At 46.4% G+C, this 11477-nt stretch overlaps 2 protein-coding genes across 2 annotated transcripts; both read left to right on the top strand.

The window, feature by feature from the left end:
* The first annotated feature begins 2168 nt into the window (after nt 1-2168).
* Nucleotides 2169-2648, top strand: Ucn3 (urocortin 3). The gene has a single exon (XM_004662403.2). It carries the CDS (start codon nt 2169-2171, stop codon nt 2646-2648), a length of 480 nt encoding a protein of 159 aa, XP_004662460.1.
* A 7674-nt stretch (nt 2649-10322) lies between these two features.
* On the top strand, nt 10323-10670 carry LOC101595751 (mitochondrial import inner membrane translocase subunit Tim9-like). The gene has a single exon (XM_045134770.1). The coding sequence runs from the start codon at nt 10383-10385 to the stop codon at nt 10668-10670; it is 288 nt and encodes a 95-aa protein (XP_044990705.1). The 5' UTR covers nt 10323-10382.
* Nucleotides 10671-11477: the final 807 nt, after the last annotated feature.

Here is an 11477-nt window from a genome sequence, read left to right as displayed (position 1 = left end):
ATTTACAGGGTTGTTTAGAGAACTAGGCTCAGAGTTTGTTAAGGGCAGTTCTGAACTGGGCATAGCATCTCACACCTGTGATTCCAACACTTAGGAGATGAAGGCAGAGAGATTGCTAGGAGTCTGAGGCCAGCCTAGGCTATGTGGAAAATTTCAGAGCATGGGGCTGGAGAGATGGCTTAGTGGTTAATGCACTTGCTGTGAAGCCTAAGTACCCAGGTTCAATTCCCCAAAACCCACATAAACCAGATGCACACTGTGGTGCCTAAGTCTAGAGTTTGTTTGCAGTGTGCGCTTGCTCTCTCCCTCCCCCCCTCTCTTTCTCTCTCTCTCTCTCTCTCTCTCTCTCTCTCTCTCTCTCTCTATTTCTCTTTAATTAAATAAGTAAAACTTTTTAAAAAATCCAGGTCTAAAGAGTGAGTCTCAGAAAGAAAATGAAGAAACAAAAGGTCAGTCTGTTCCTACCCATAATTTGGAAAGGGATTTGAGTCTATTCCTCGTCATGTTGTGGGACAGGCATGACCAAGGTCACACTGGCCGTCAGATGGGTCTAGAGCCCAGGCATCTGGCCACTGTTCTATACCATATCAGCAGATAATGAAACAAGTCTCACTCTGTTTGTCTCACTCCCCACCCACCCTCTCCTTCTCCCTCTCCCTCTCCCTCTCCCTCTCCCTCTCTCCCTCCCTCTCTTTCTCTCTCTCTCTCTCTCTCCCCCTCTCTTTCTCTGTCTCTCTCTCGACTTGCAAATAAATAAAAGAATTTTTAAAAAATGAAATCAGATAATGGATTCAGATAATCACTCTAGGCTGCAATGCTTTCACACCTCCTCCTTGCCTGTACAAGTTCCCTCTATCTGGAAATGCCACTGAAAAAGTCATAGCTTCACCCAGAAGAGCAAGTTCTGAAACAGGAGCACCCCTGGCTGGATTCTGGGCCGGCCCCCCACTTGCTCTGACTGACAGGCAGGCATTCCCATAGACATGAAGACTGAAGTCCGAGACTGAGAACAGGCACACTCTGGAATGCACTTGGTTTCACAAAGACCAAACTAACTTTGGTCTTGTAAACTCTAAACTCTAAAGTGAAATGAACCAATAAACAGATCTGATTGTTCAAAAGAAGCTACAACAGGCTAGCAGGGGACCAGTCTTAAAGATCTGCCTCAAAAACACTGAGTGGGGCTGGGGAGATGGCTTAGTGGTTAAGGCACTTGCCTGCCAAAGGATACAGGTTCAATTCCCCAAGACAAAAGCAACATGCACAAGTGGCACATGCATCTGCACATTCATTTGCAGCAGCTGATGTACCCATTCCCTCTCTCTTTCTCATTCTCTCTCTGTCTCTCTCCGTCTTTCTCAAATAAATAAATGAAAATTAAAATAATTTTAAAAACAACACTGGGTGAACACCAAACCACGGTTGTTACACAATATGCATGTATTCAACCCACCTTGCTAATGCTAAGGGAACAAAAATTCACTTGTCAAGGAAACCAAACCAGTAGGCCGCTGCGTGCTGTGTTAGCGTATCTTTATTCGTTTTGAGGGCAATGGCTGCCTGCAAAGCTGTCACAAGATCAAGGAATACCAGTGTAGTGATACGCCTCCTGCTTTAGAGATCATCAGAACTATGTAAAGGTGCATTTTTGCACTGCTGTCACCAAAATGCCTTAGACAGACAAATTAAGGGTGAAGGGTTGATTTGGGCACACGCTGTCAGAGGTTTGTGAGCATCGTGGCAGGGAGCTAGTGGCGAAGCCAAGCAAAGGAGTTCGCATCATGGGAGGATGCGGAGAGCAAGACAGAGCAGCCAGGGACCACAGGGATCTCCCAGAAAGCTGCTTTCTCCAGCTTGGTTCCACCAGAACGTCCCAAAATAGTGCCACCATTTGGAGAAAAAGTATTCAAATCCCAAAGTCTGTGGGGGACATCACGCATTCAAAGCATAACACAGACTGCCGGGCTCTGGGGGCTTGTTTGCTAGTTCTAAGGAAAGGCCTGAGAATTGTTCGCAGTTCTAACAAACTTCCAGGTGACAGCAGCGATGGTGCTGGCCTGGTGCCCAGCCTTAAGGACCTCCTCGGTGCACCCTCAGAGCGCAGGCCTGGACGGCTTTGCTAGCAGGTGCTGAGCTCTCTCGCGCCCTGTTTTCTGCTGCAGGGAGAGATGCTGAGGCCGGCTTACTTGCTGCTGCACCTGCTGCTGCTCCTGGGGGGCCCGAGGACGAGCGACTCCCACAAGGTCTACAGAGCGGCACCAGCCTTCGGTTGCCCCAGCACAGCCCTGTCCGAGGTCAAGGCGAGCCAGGAGGAGGATGCGCCCCTGCTGAACAAGAGGAGCTTCCCGGGCCTGCCCGGTCGCGACCCGTCCTCGGCGGAGGAGGAAGAGCGGCAGGACCAAGGGAAGAGGACTTTCTCCGGCTCTGCGGCTGGGGGCACCAGGTACAAGTACGCGCCCCAACTGCAGCAGAAGGGGAAGCTGTATCCCGACAAGCCGGGCGGCGACCGGCGCGCCAAGTTCACCCTGTCCCTCGACGTCCCCACCAACATCATGAACATCCTCTTCAACATCGCCAAGGCCAGGAGCCTGCGAGCCAAGGCAGCTGCTAACGCGCACCTGATGGCGCAGGTGGGGCGGAAGAAATAGAGCGGGGCGGGGCAGCGGCTCCCGGCGGTCCTCCGCGCAGCGCGCCCCGGCGAGTCCCTCCCCGCTGTGCACGGGCGCACGGGCGCCGCGCAGCTACCGTCCCTCCCGCGTCCTGCGCCCTCTCCTTCCTCCTCCCGCGAGGCGAGAGGCAAAAGTTCGCGTAGTGCTCCCCTGCAGTTTCTCCCTGTGGACCCCACGACTCTCCTCTCTTCACAGCGACCTTTGCGCGGCAGAGAGGAGGGCAGAAACGACTCGCCAACTTGCCTCCTTCTCCACGTTCTCGCCCCATTAAAATCAGTGGCTTCTCGAACTCTGGGCTACTTTTCTATTTTTCTTCCTTCAAATGCAGAACTCAGAACAGGGAAGCGAGTGAGGCCGGGTGTTGATGGAATGGTCGGTCTCGCTCAGAAGAAAAAGATGGTTCTTGGGAGGTTTAAAGAGTAAGGGAAAGCTTGTGAGTTGTCAGTTGCCCTTGTTCCTGCTAGAACAATCTCTGTAGCCTGGTCCCTCCCAAGCAACACAACTTAGGGTTTGTTTCATAATAGGCTTCTGAGCTATAAAGAAGGGTGTACAATCCCAAATTTCTCCATAGCTGATTAGGGCATAGGGCCAGTAATTTATTCATTGCCTCTTACTGAATCCATGCACTGGTCCAGCACTGCGACGGGCCCTGCAGCAGGTCCCGTGGTGCAGGCGAGGTAAGGCCTCGGCTGTCTGCAGGTCAGTACACTAAGTGAACAGACAGAACCAGATTTGAAAATAAATCTGTTCTACCAAGAAACATATAATTGATGAACTGCAGGGTGCTATCAACTAGTGTAGATATATATCCATATTTATATGTGTACGTGAAGAATTCAAAAATGAGAATGTTTAAATAGGAGCCAGATTCCACTAAGAAGGGTCATCCTCAGGAATGCTGGTGATCTGCTGACAACAGAGCCAGGGGCCAGGTTCTCAGAAGAGAGACGATGAGTTCTCACTATGACAAGTTATTACTACCTAGAATGAATGAAAGACCACACACACACACACACACACCAGCAGCACTGTTACCAGAGGAATTGTCAAAGCACACACGAAACCTCAGATATAGTACAGTGGGCAAAGGGCTTGCTTAGTATGTGCAAAGCCCTGGATTCCATGCCTCACAGACACACAGAGGGACAGACAGACAGATAGAGCAAATCTGGGAGGCAAACGTTTGCCCTTCATGGAAAATATACATCATTTTCTAATCAAATACACAAAGAACTATTATAAATGAAATAAGAATAAACTCAAGGGGAAAGTAAAGACATGACTAGACCACACAAATGCATATACCTATGCAAATAAATGAACCTTTAAATACATGAAAGGATGCCCAACTTCAGAATAACTACACTAACACTCAAGTCCTCAACTACTGGGCTGGCACAGGTCCATACGCTTCACAGTGCACAGGGTGGACTGGCACGGATGGCCAGTCTCCTCCATCGCTGGCTGATGGGAACATAAGTCAGAGAGCAATGATTTGGCAATACTTATTAATATTAAAAGTTCATAGCTTGTTCAAACCAGTAAGCCTGTTCTTGCAGAACTTTCTGGAAAAGTTTTACATTTATAAATCATTAAGGGCTGGGAGATGACCCCGTCTGTAAGGTGCTGCTGTGCAAGAGTGTGGACCTGAGCAGACCCACCACCACCTCAAGACGGGCTGTGGTGGTGCTCATCCATGACCCCAGCTCCGGGGAGGCAGAGACAAAATGGTTCCAGGAGCTTGCTGGCTATCTGATGTAGCCAAATGGCTGAGCTCTGGGTTCAATTAGAAACCCTGCTTCAGCCAGGCATGGCGGCACACACACCTTTAGTGCCAGTTCTCAGGAGGCAGAGATAAAAGGATTGCCATGAGTTTGAGACCAGTTTGGATTACAGAGTGAGTTCCAGATCAGCTTGAACTAGAGTGTGACCCTACCTAAAAAAAAAAAAAAAAAAAGACAGAAGAAAGCCCTGCTTCAAAAAATAAGGAGAGATGGCTTAGTGGTTAAGGGCTTCCCTGTGAAACCTAAGGATCCAGGGTTGAGGCTCGATTCCCTAGAACTCACGTAAACCAGATGTACAAGGTGGCTCATGCATCTAGAGTTTGTTTGCAGTGGTTGGAGGCCCTGATGCACCCATCCTCCCTTCCTCTCTCTCTCTCTCTCTCCCTTCTCTGCCTCTTTCTCTCTCTGTCCATCACTCTCAAATAAATAAATAATAAAATAAATAAAAGTAAGGTAAAGAGGGGTTGATGTATTGACTCAGTGGTTAAAGCACTTGCTTATAAAACCTATTAGCCTGGATTCAATTCCCCAGCCACCCATATAAAACTGGATGGTGTTTGCAGCAGCAAGAGACCTCAGAATACACACACACACACACACTCATGCACAAGTAAATTTAAAAAAATAAAAATAGGGCTGGAGAGATGGCTTCACGGGTAAGGCTCTTGCCTGTGAAGCCTAAGGACCTAGATTTGATTTGCCAGTACCCACATAAGCCAGATGCACAAGGTGGCACATGCATCTGCAGTTTGCAGTGCATGGAAGCTCTGGTGCTTCCATTCTTTCTCTATCTGACACTCTCTATCCCTCTCTGTCTCTCTCTGTGTCTCTCTGTCTCATTCATAAATAAATAAATAAATAAATATGAAAATATATATTTAAAAAAATTAAAAATGTAAAGTGAAAAGCAATTGAGGAAGACACCTAACAACCTCTGGCCTCCACATGCATGCACACATATGAACGTGCACCCCTCCAACACATGTGCTTGCATACAAACATGCATACATTCATGCACACCATGCACATAGTTAAGCTGACATTGAAATTTAAGATATCCCATATCTTTGCAGGATCAGTGCTTCAAAAACGTGAGAGCCTCTAGGTTATCTGTGTGTTGTGTGTCAGAGCAAACCTCACAACTTCCCCAATCACCGGTGCTCCAGATACGTGCTCTGTGAACATTATCTCACCTGATTCTCACAAGTGTATTTCAAAGTAGCTTTTTCCCCCATTGTGAAGATGGAGATGGAGAACCAAAGAAGTTAGGAATGCATCCACGCTCTCCCAGCTGTTAATCCATCTGGCCATGAACCTTCTCTCATCCGGCACAGAGGGCAGTTCCCTTAATCCGCATAGCAAGTATTAGAACCACCAGGCACTCCCTCCCCCTGGGGCTGCCACGAGAGCCCAGTGAGCCGCGAATGCGACAACAGTGGAAGAGCGCCACTTCATGCCAGGTGTTAAGACGATGTCTCCCGGGCTCTGCGCCCAATGCCGGTGACATGCAGCACCAAGAAGCACAGGAAGAACCAAGCAACCCACAGAAGAAGGAATGCGTGAGAGAGGAGGGGTCTCGGGATGGAGGCAGAGAGGGGACAAGAAGGGGTAAAGGAAACATGACCAAATTACTGTATGTTATATACGAGAGTTCTCAATTGTAAAAAGTAAAAAGAGAAAGAGAGAAAGCCAGGCGTGGTGGTGCACACCTTTAATCCCAGCACTTGGGAGGCAAAGGTAAAAGGATCACCATGAGTTCGAGGCTAACCTGAGACTCCATAGTGAATTCCAGGTCAGCCTGAGCTAGAGTGAGGCCCTATCTCAGAAAAAAAGAAAAAGAAAGAAAGGAAAGAAAAGAAAGAGAGTGATTATTCCACCTCAGCATATGAGTTTCATGGATTGTTTTCCAAGCCTTGTACCTAATTAAAGCATGCAGGTGATTAATGAACTAGGGACAGTTGGCTAAGTCTGAAATGTACCAGCAACAGTCAGAAAAGCACAACCTTTCCTATTTTACAGCAACCAATCCAGTCCTGGTGTCTGTCCACAGAACCTATGATTTCTGAATAAGCAGTGCCTTGAGCACAAGCTTGCATCTTTCCAAAGGGAAGTGGAGGTTACCACATCCAAAGACCACCACCACCTTTATCTGACACCTCTGACCACTTTTTTATTAAAATATTTTATTTATTTGTTTGTTTATTATTTGAGAGAGAGAGAGAATGAGAAAGAGGGAAATAGAGAGATAATTGGTGAGCCAGGGCCTCTAGCCACTGCAAGCAAAGTCTAAATACATGGGCTAGCTTGTACATATGGCTTAAGTGGGTACTAGGGAATCAAACCTGGGTCCTTAGGCTCTACAGGCAAGTGCCTTAACCAGCTCTCCATCCCTGACACCTCTGACTACCTTTATGTGGTATGGAAAATGGAGAAGTGGTGTCAGTCCTTAGTATTATTACAAGAAAACTCCTGGTTCTGATGCCTTTTCCTCAGTAAGAGAGGGAGAGATCACCTGAGAAGGAACAGCCATACCAGGCACAAGAATTTCAATCTAATTTGTATTGGCAAGCCATAATAATGAGCATTTAACAACATGGCAACCCCAGCAATCAGTGAATGACAGAGACGAGAATTAAGCTCTGATTGGGGCTTCCACAAGTGCTTGATGTAAAATAATGTCTCATTTTCATAAGACACAATTTGAATTATTCTGCAAGGCAGATGTGCACAAACAATTGAATTAAGTGGCAACAGAGCTTTGCCAATCACCCAATGTCTGTGTCTCCAAGCAAACCGTGTTGCTCTCTACTAACTGATCACACACCCCCCACATCTTTAAAAGATTTTAAGGGGTACCTTAAGTTTTCATCAGTTGAACAGGGTAACATTCTACAGAGAAAATTACTCAACACAGAAATGCACAATGGTTTCAGGTTCCCTTTGTGTGTTCGTTCTACTTGATTCTATTTTAGGAGTATAATTGGACGACCATGCCCAGTTCTATATCCTGCAACCAAAACAAGGACATGGGAGAAGGTGTCTAAGAGACCCTGGGAAGATAGATTAATGTAAGTCAGTGTTAATTCATGTACTGTGTATTTTAAAAAATGATTTATTTGCAAGCAGAGAGGAGGTGGAATGGGCATGCCAGGGCTTCTTTCCACTAAAAGGAACTCCAAAGGCGTGTGCTACTTTCTGCATCTGGCTTTATATGAATGAGTACTGAGGGATCCATCCCCAGTAGGCTTTGCAATTCTGTCTGTTGCTGGGCTGAGGAAATGGCTCAGCAAGAACACGTGCAGCACAAACAAGAGGGCCTGGTCTGTCTTGCATTTGTTCCCCAGAACCCACATAGAAGTTGAACATGGCCACACACATTTGTACCCCCAGTCCTGTGGGCACTGGAGACAGGAGAATCGCTGGGGCTCAATATTCAGCCAGTCTGACTGAAAATGGCTTCTCCAGGCTTCTTAAGTCTTGAGGGGAAATGAGAAGAACGATAGAGGAACAGGTGATAGAATAGGGCTGAGCGTGTGGCTCACTGGCATGCATGAAGCCGTAGATTCAGTGCCCAGCACTGCACAAGCTGGCATCGTGGCATAGGGCTGTGATCTCAAGACTCAGGAAGTGGGTCAGAGGCAGAGGGATCAGAAGCTCAAGGTCATCCCCAGCTACACAGCAAGTTTGAGGCTAGCCTGGGCTACATGACACACTACCTAAAAAAATCAAAGAAAACTGGGACTAGAGGGATGGCTCAGAGGGAATGGCACACGTACACATGGAGTCACGTAAGTATCTCACTAGTGCCCTCCAGTGGCTAAAGAGATAAACATGTACTTAAATACATTTTTAAAAGTAAAAGAGCCTAATTGTGAATCGCTGTGTACTACATACAAATGGGAAAAAAGGGCTGGAGAGATGGCTTAGTGGTTAAGCACTTGCCTGTGAAGCCTAAGGACCCCGGTTCAAAGCTTGATTCCCCAAGTCCCACATTAGCCAGATGCACAAGGAGGCTCACACATCTGGAGTTCGTTTGCAGTGGCTGGAGGCCCTGGCGTGCCCATTCTTTCTTTCTCTATCTGCCTCTTTCTCTCTATGCCTGTTGCTCTCAAATAAATAAACAAAAATTAATTCAAATGGGAAAAAAATCAATTAGTGTTTACATAAGTACTCTTCTACATGGTGAGAAATTCTATAGTATATCTCAGGTATCCCTAAGTCCCATGTGGGAGTGAACGGAGGGTCTAGACTGCTCTGGTGAATAAAACAGGACACAGGAGAGTCCCCAGGCATGAGTGGAACAGTGACCTTTGACCTGCACCCTGATTACATCAAGGGTGATTGGAAAATTAGATACTGGTAAATGGGGCGAGAACTGATTTGAATGGAAGTCATGAGAGCCCAGCAAAGAAGAGTGGTTGTTTAGTAAATGGTACCTAACTGGGGCAAAGTCTACGTGCTATATGAAGAGGGGCTTTAGGCATTACGCTTAAGCAATGGGGAATAAGGAGCAACTTAATGCCAGCCATGCTTCTGAGTGTTCAGCCATGGAGTTGTGGGCAAGGTGGGCTAGGAAGACAGAACAAGAGACAGAAAAGCATCTGGGTACTAGTATACCAGCTAAGGAGAGAGGATCTGATGACCCCAGGAAGTTAAGGATTGATTGTGAAAACATTACAGAAGTAGAATCAATAGGAGTCAATTCTAAATAGAGAACAAGAAATAGGAGGAAAGTAGTCAAAAGTAGCAGTGTTGCATGAAATCTGCTTCATTGGGAGACAATAACATGAACACTAAACAAAGAACCTACCTCTGTTGAGCAAAATAAGATAGTTTTCTAGGAAGAAATTAAATTTAAGTACAGGCACAACATCTTGGAGACTGTATCTTGCAAATAGAAATTCAAGTATCAGATTTAAGGGAGACAGTGTAGAGGTAGTTTTACTAGTGACATAGAAGGTGAGATAAATGAGGCTGGGATGGTCGGGCCAGGAACGCTGCACTGGGGGAAGATGGCCCGAAAGAGTCTCCAGAGATGCCAAGTGTAGGAGGAGCAACAAGTGTAGCAAGAATTTTAAAAGGGTTCCATGGAAATGTCACACTTTTTGAGGTCCAGAAGTCTAAAGGGAAGACGGCATCCACCTAACCATGCTTCAGCTCCCAGGTAAATAGCAGGCAAGATCTGTGGGGTTCCAGGGTCAGCAGGTCCTGGCAGACCTCCGGTGGGAGGGCGGAGGAGATCAATAGGGAATCCTTTGATTCCCACGCCCCCTGGTAGCTCGTTAGTCCCCCAAAGCCCTCAAGCAGCCATCCCAGCCACCGCACCACAGACCAGGCTCCTCCTGCGCTACCTGCTCCCTCCACAGATCTGGGCCCAAACTCCTCTCACCTTTCTTCCTGCCAACAGGTCTTGTTCCTCCCTCCAAAGCCTTTGCTCCCTTCCTTCTCCCTTCTCCTGCCTCCAGATCCCCACCACCAAATGAAACTCTGAAAGCCAGAAGGGCCCGGAATGGAACATTGTAAAGTCTAAGAATCTATGACTTCCAACCCAAACTACTCTACCTGGCAAAAGCATCCCTCGTAATAGTGGTGAAAGAAAAACTTTCCATGATAAAAGTCAGCTCTACACATATGTGAAGCCAAACCTACAGAGAGTACTTCAGGGAATTCTCCACACAGGAGAGTCACACGACCAATCTCTAGAGCCTACAAGAAGCAGACCACAGGCGGAGCCCTGTCACGCCCTCCACCCCCAGGCTCGACCCTCACCATAGCCCCCTTCGCTTCGTGCCAGTGTCTGATGCAAGGGCCAGTGATTAAGTCAGAAATCAGACTGCATGAGACATTTGAGCAAAGGCTGGTCTATTTTTCAGAAGAGAAAGGAAACTCAAGCATCAGAACAGGTGACTAATAAACATACCAAAAGAATATGACTGCACAAATGCCAGAATATGATCAAATAAAACAGTTTAAGGAATTCCTTGGAACCTACAATAAAGTTACAGAAACCTGCTTTTTGGACTGTGTTAAAAACTTCACAAGAGAAGTGAAACTTGAAGAGGTCACCTGTTCAGAACATTGCTTACAGAAATATTTGAAAGTGACACAAAGAATATCCGTGAGGTTTCAAGAATATCATATTCAGCAGAATGAAGCCCTGGCAGCCAAAGCAGGACTCCTTGGCCAACCGCAATACAGAAGTCCTGGTGGACTTTGACTGGAAGATTGCCAGCAGCTGCTGCACTGGAAATGAGGATTCATCTGGCAGAATCCTGAGAACAGCCAGAGCTGTGCTTATACCGTCTGATCTGACTACCTGAGGAATGGAAACCACTGGAGAGACAAAATGACTCTTCACCAGAAACAATACAGTAGACGGTCTTGTTAACTGGAAGTAATACAATGCCGTATTATTAAGGCCTTGAAAGTCACCTGCTTGGTCACTTTGATTAGGAAAATAAACCATTGTTTCTTTACTTGTGACTGTTCATTTTAAAAGTAAACTATGTCCAATTGTGTATGAGACAGAAACCATTTATTACTAAAAGTAAAATAAATGAAAGTAAACACAAAAAGAAGCAGACCATAATAACCAAACCTAGAGAAGGCTCAAAAAAACTACAAAGTCCATGAAAATACCAAACCCCATAAAGCACCACAATATGGCAGAGATTAAGTCAAACCTCACAGTTACTACCCTAAACATTAATGGCCTTAATTCACCCATCAAGAAACACAAGTTAACAGGGTGGATCAGAAAAATGGAGCCCTCAATCTGCTGTCTTCAAGAAACCCACCTCACCACTAAAGACAGACACCTCCTCAGGGTGAAAAGGTGGTTCTATCAAACCTTCATGGAAGGCCAAATAATACTTAATGGGGAAAGACTTGAGGAACTCTCATTGAGATCAGGAACAAGACAGGGGTGCCCACTTTCACCTCTGCTCTCCAACATAATACTAGAAGTCCTAGCCCAAACAATAAGACAGGAGAAAGAAATAAAAGGGACACAAATTGGAAAGGC

The sequence above is a fragment of the Jaculus jaculus genome, chromosome 15, assembly GCF_020740685.1.
Source record: "Jaculus jaculus isolate mJacJac1 chromosome 15, mJacJac1.mat.Y.cur, whole genome shotgun sequence".
NCBI lineage: Eukaryota > Metazoa > Chordata > Mammalia > Rodentia > Dipodidae > Jaculus > Jaculus jaculus.
Note: the sequence above shows the minus strand (reverse complement) of the source record. Positions and strands in the feature narration are given on the sequence as shown.

Coding starts and splice junctions, on each gene's coding strand:
- Ucn3 (XM_004662403.2), top strand. CDS start 2,169: ATGCTGAGGCCGGCTTACTTGCTGCTGCACCTGCTGCTGCTCCTGGGG.
- LOC101595751 (XM_045134770.1), top strand. CDS start 10,383: ATGACTGCACAAATGCCAGAATATGATCAAATAAAACAGTTTAAGGAA.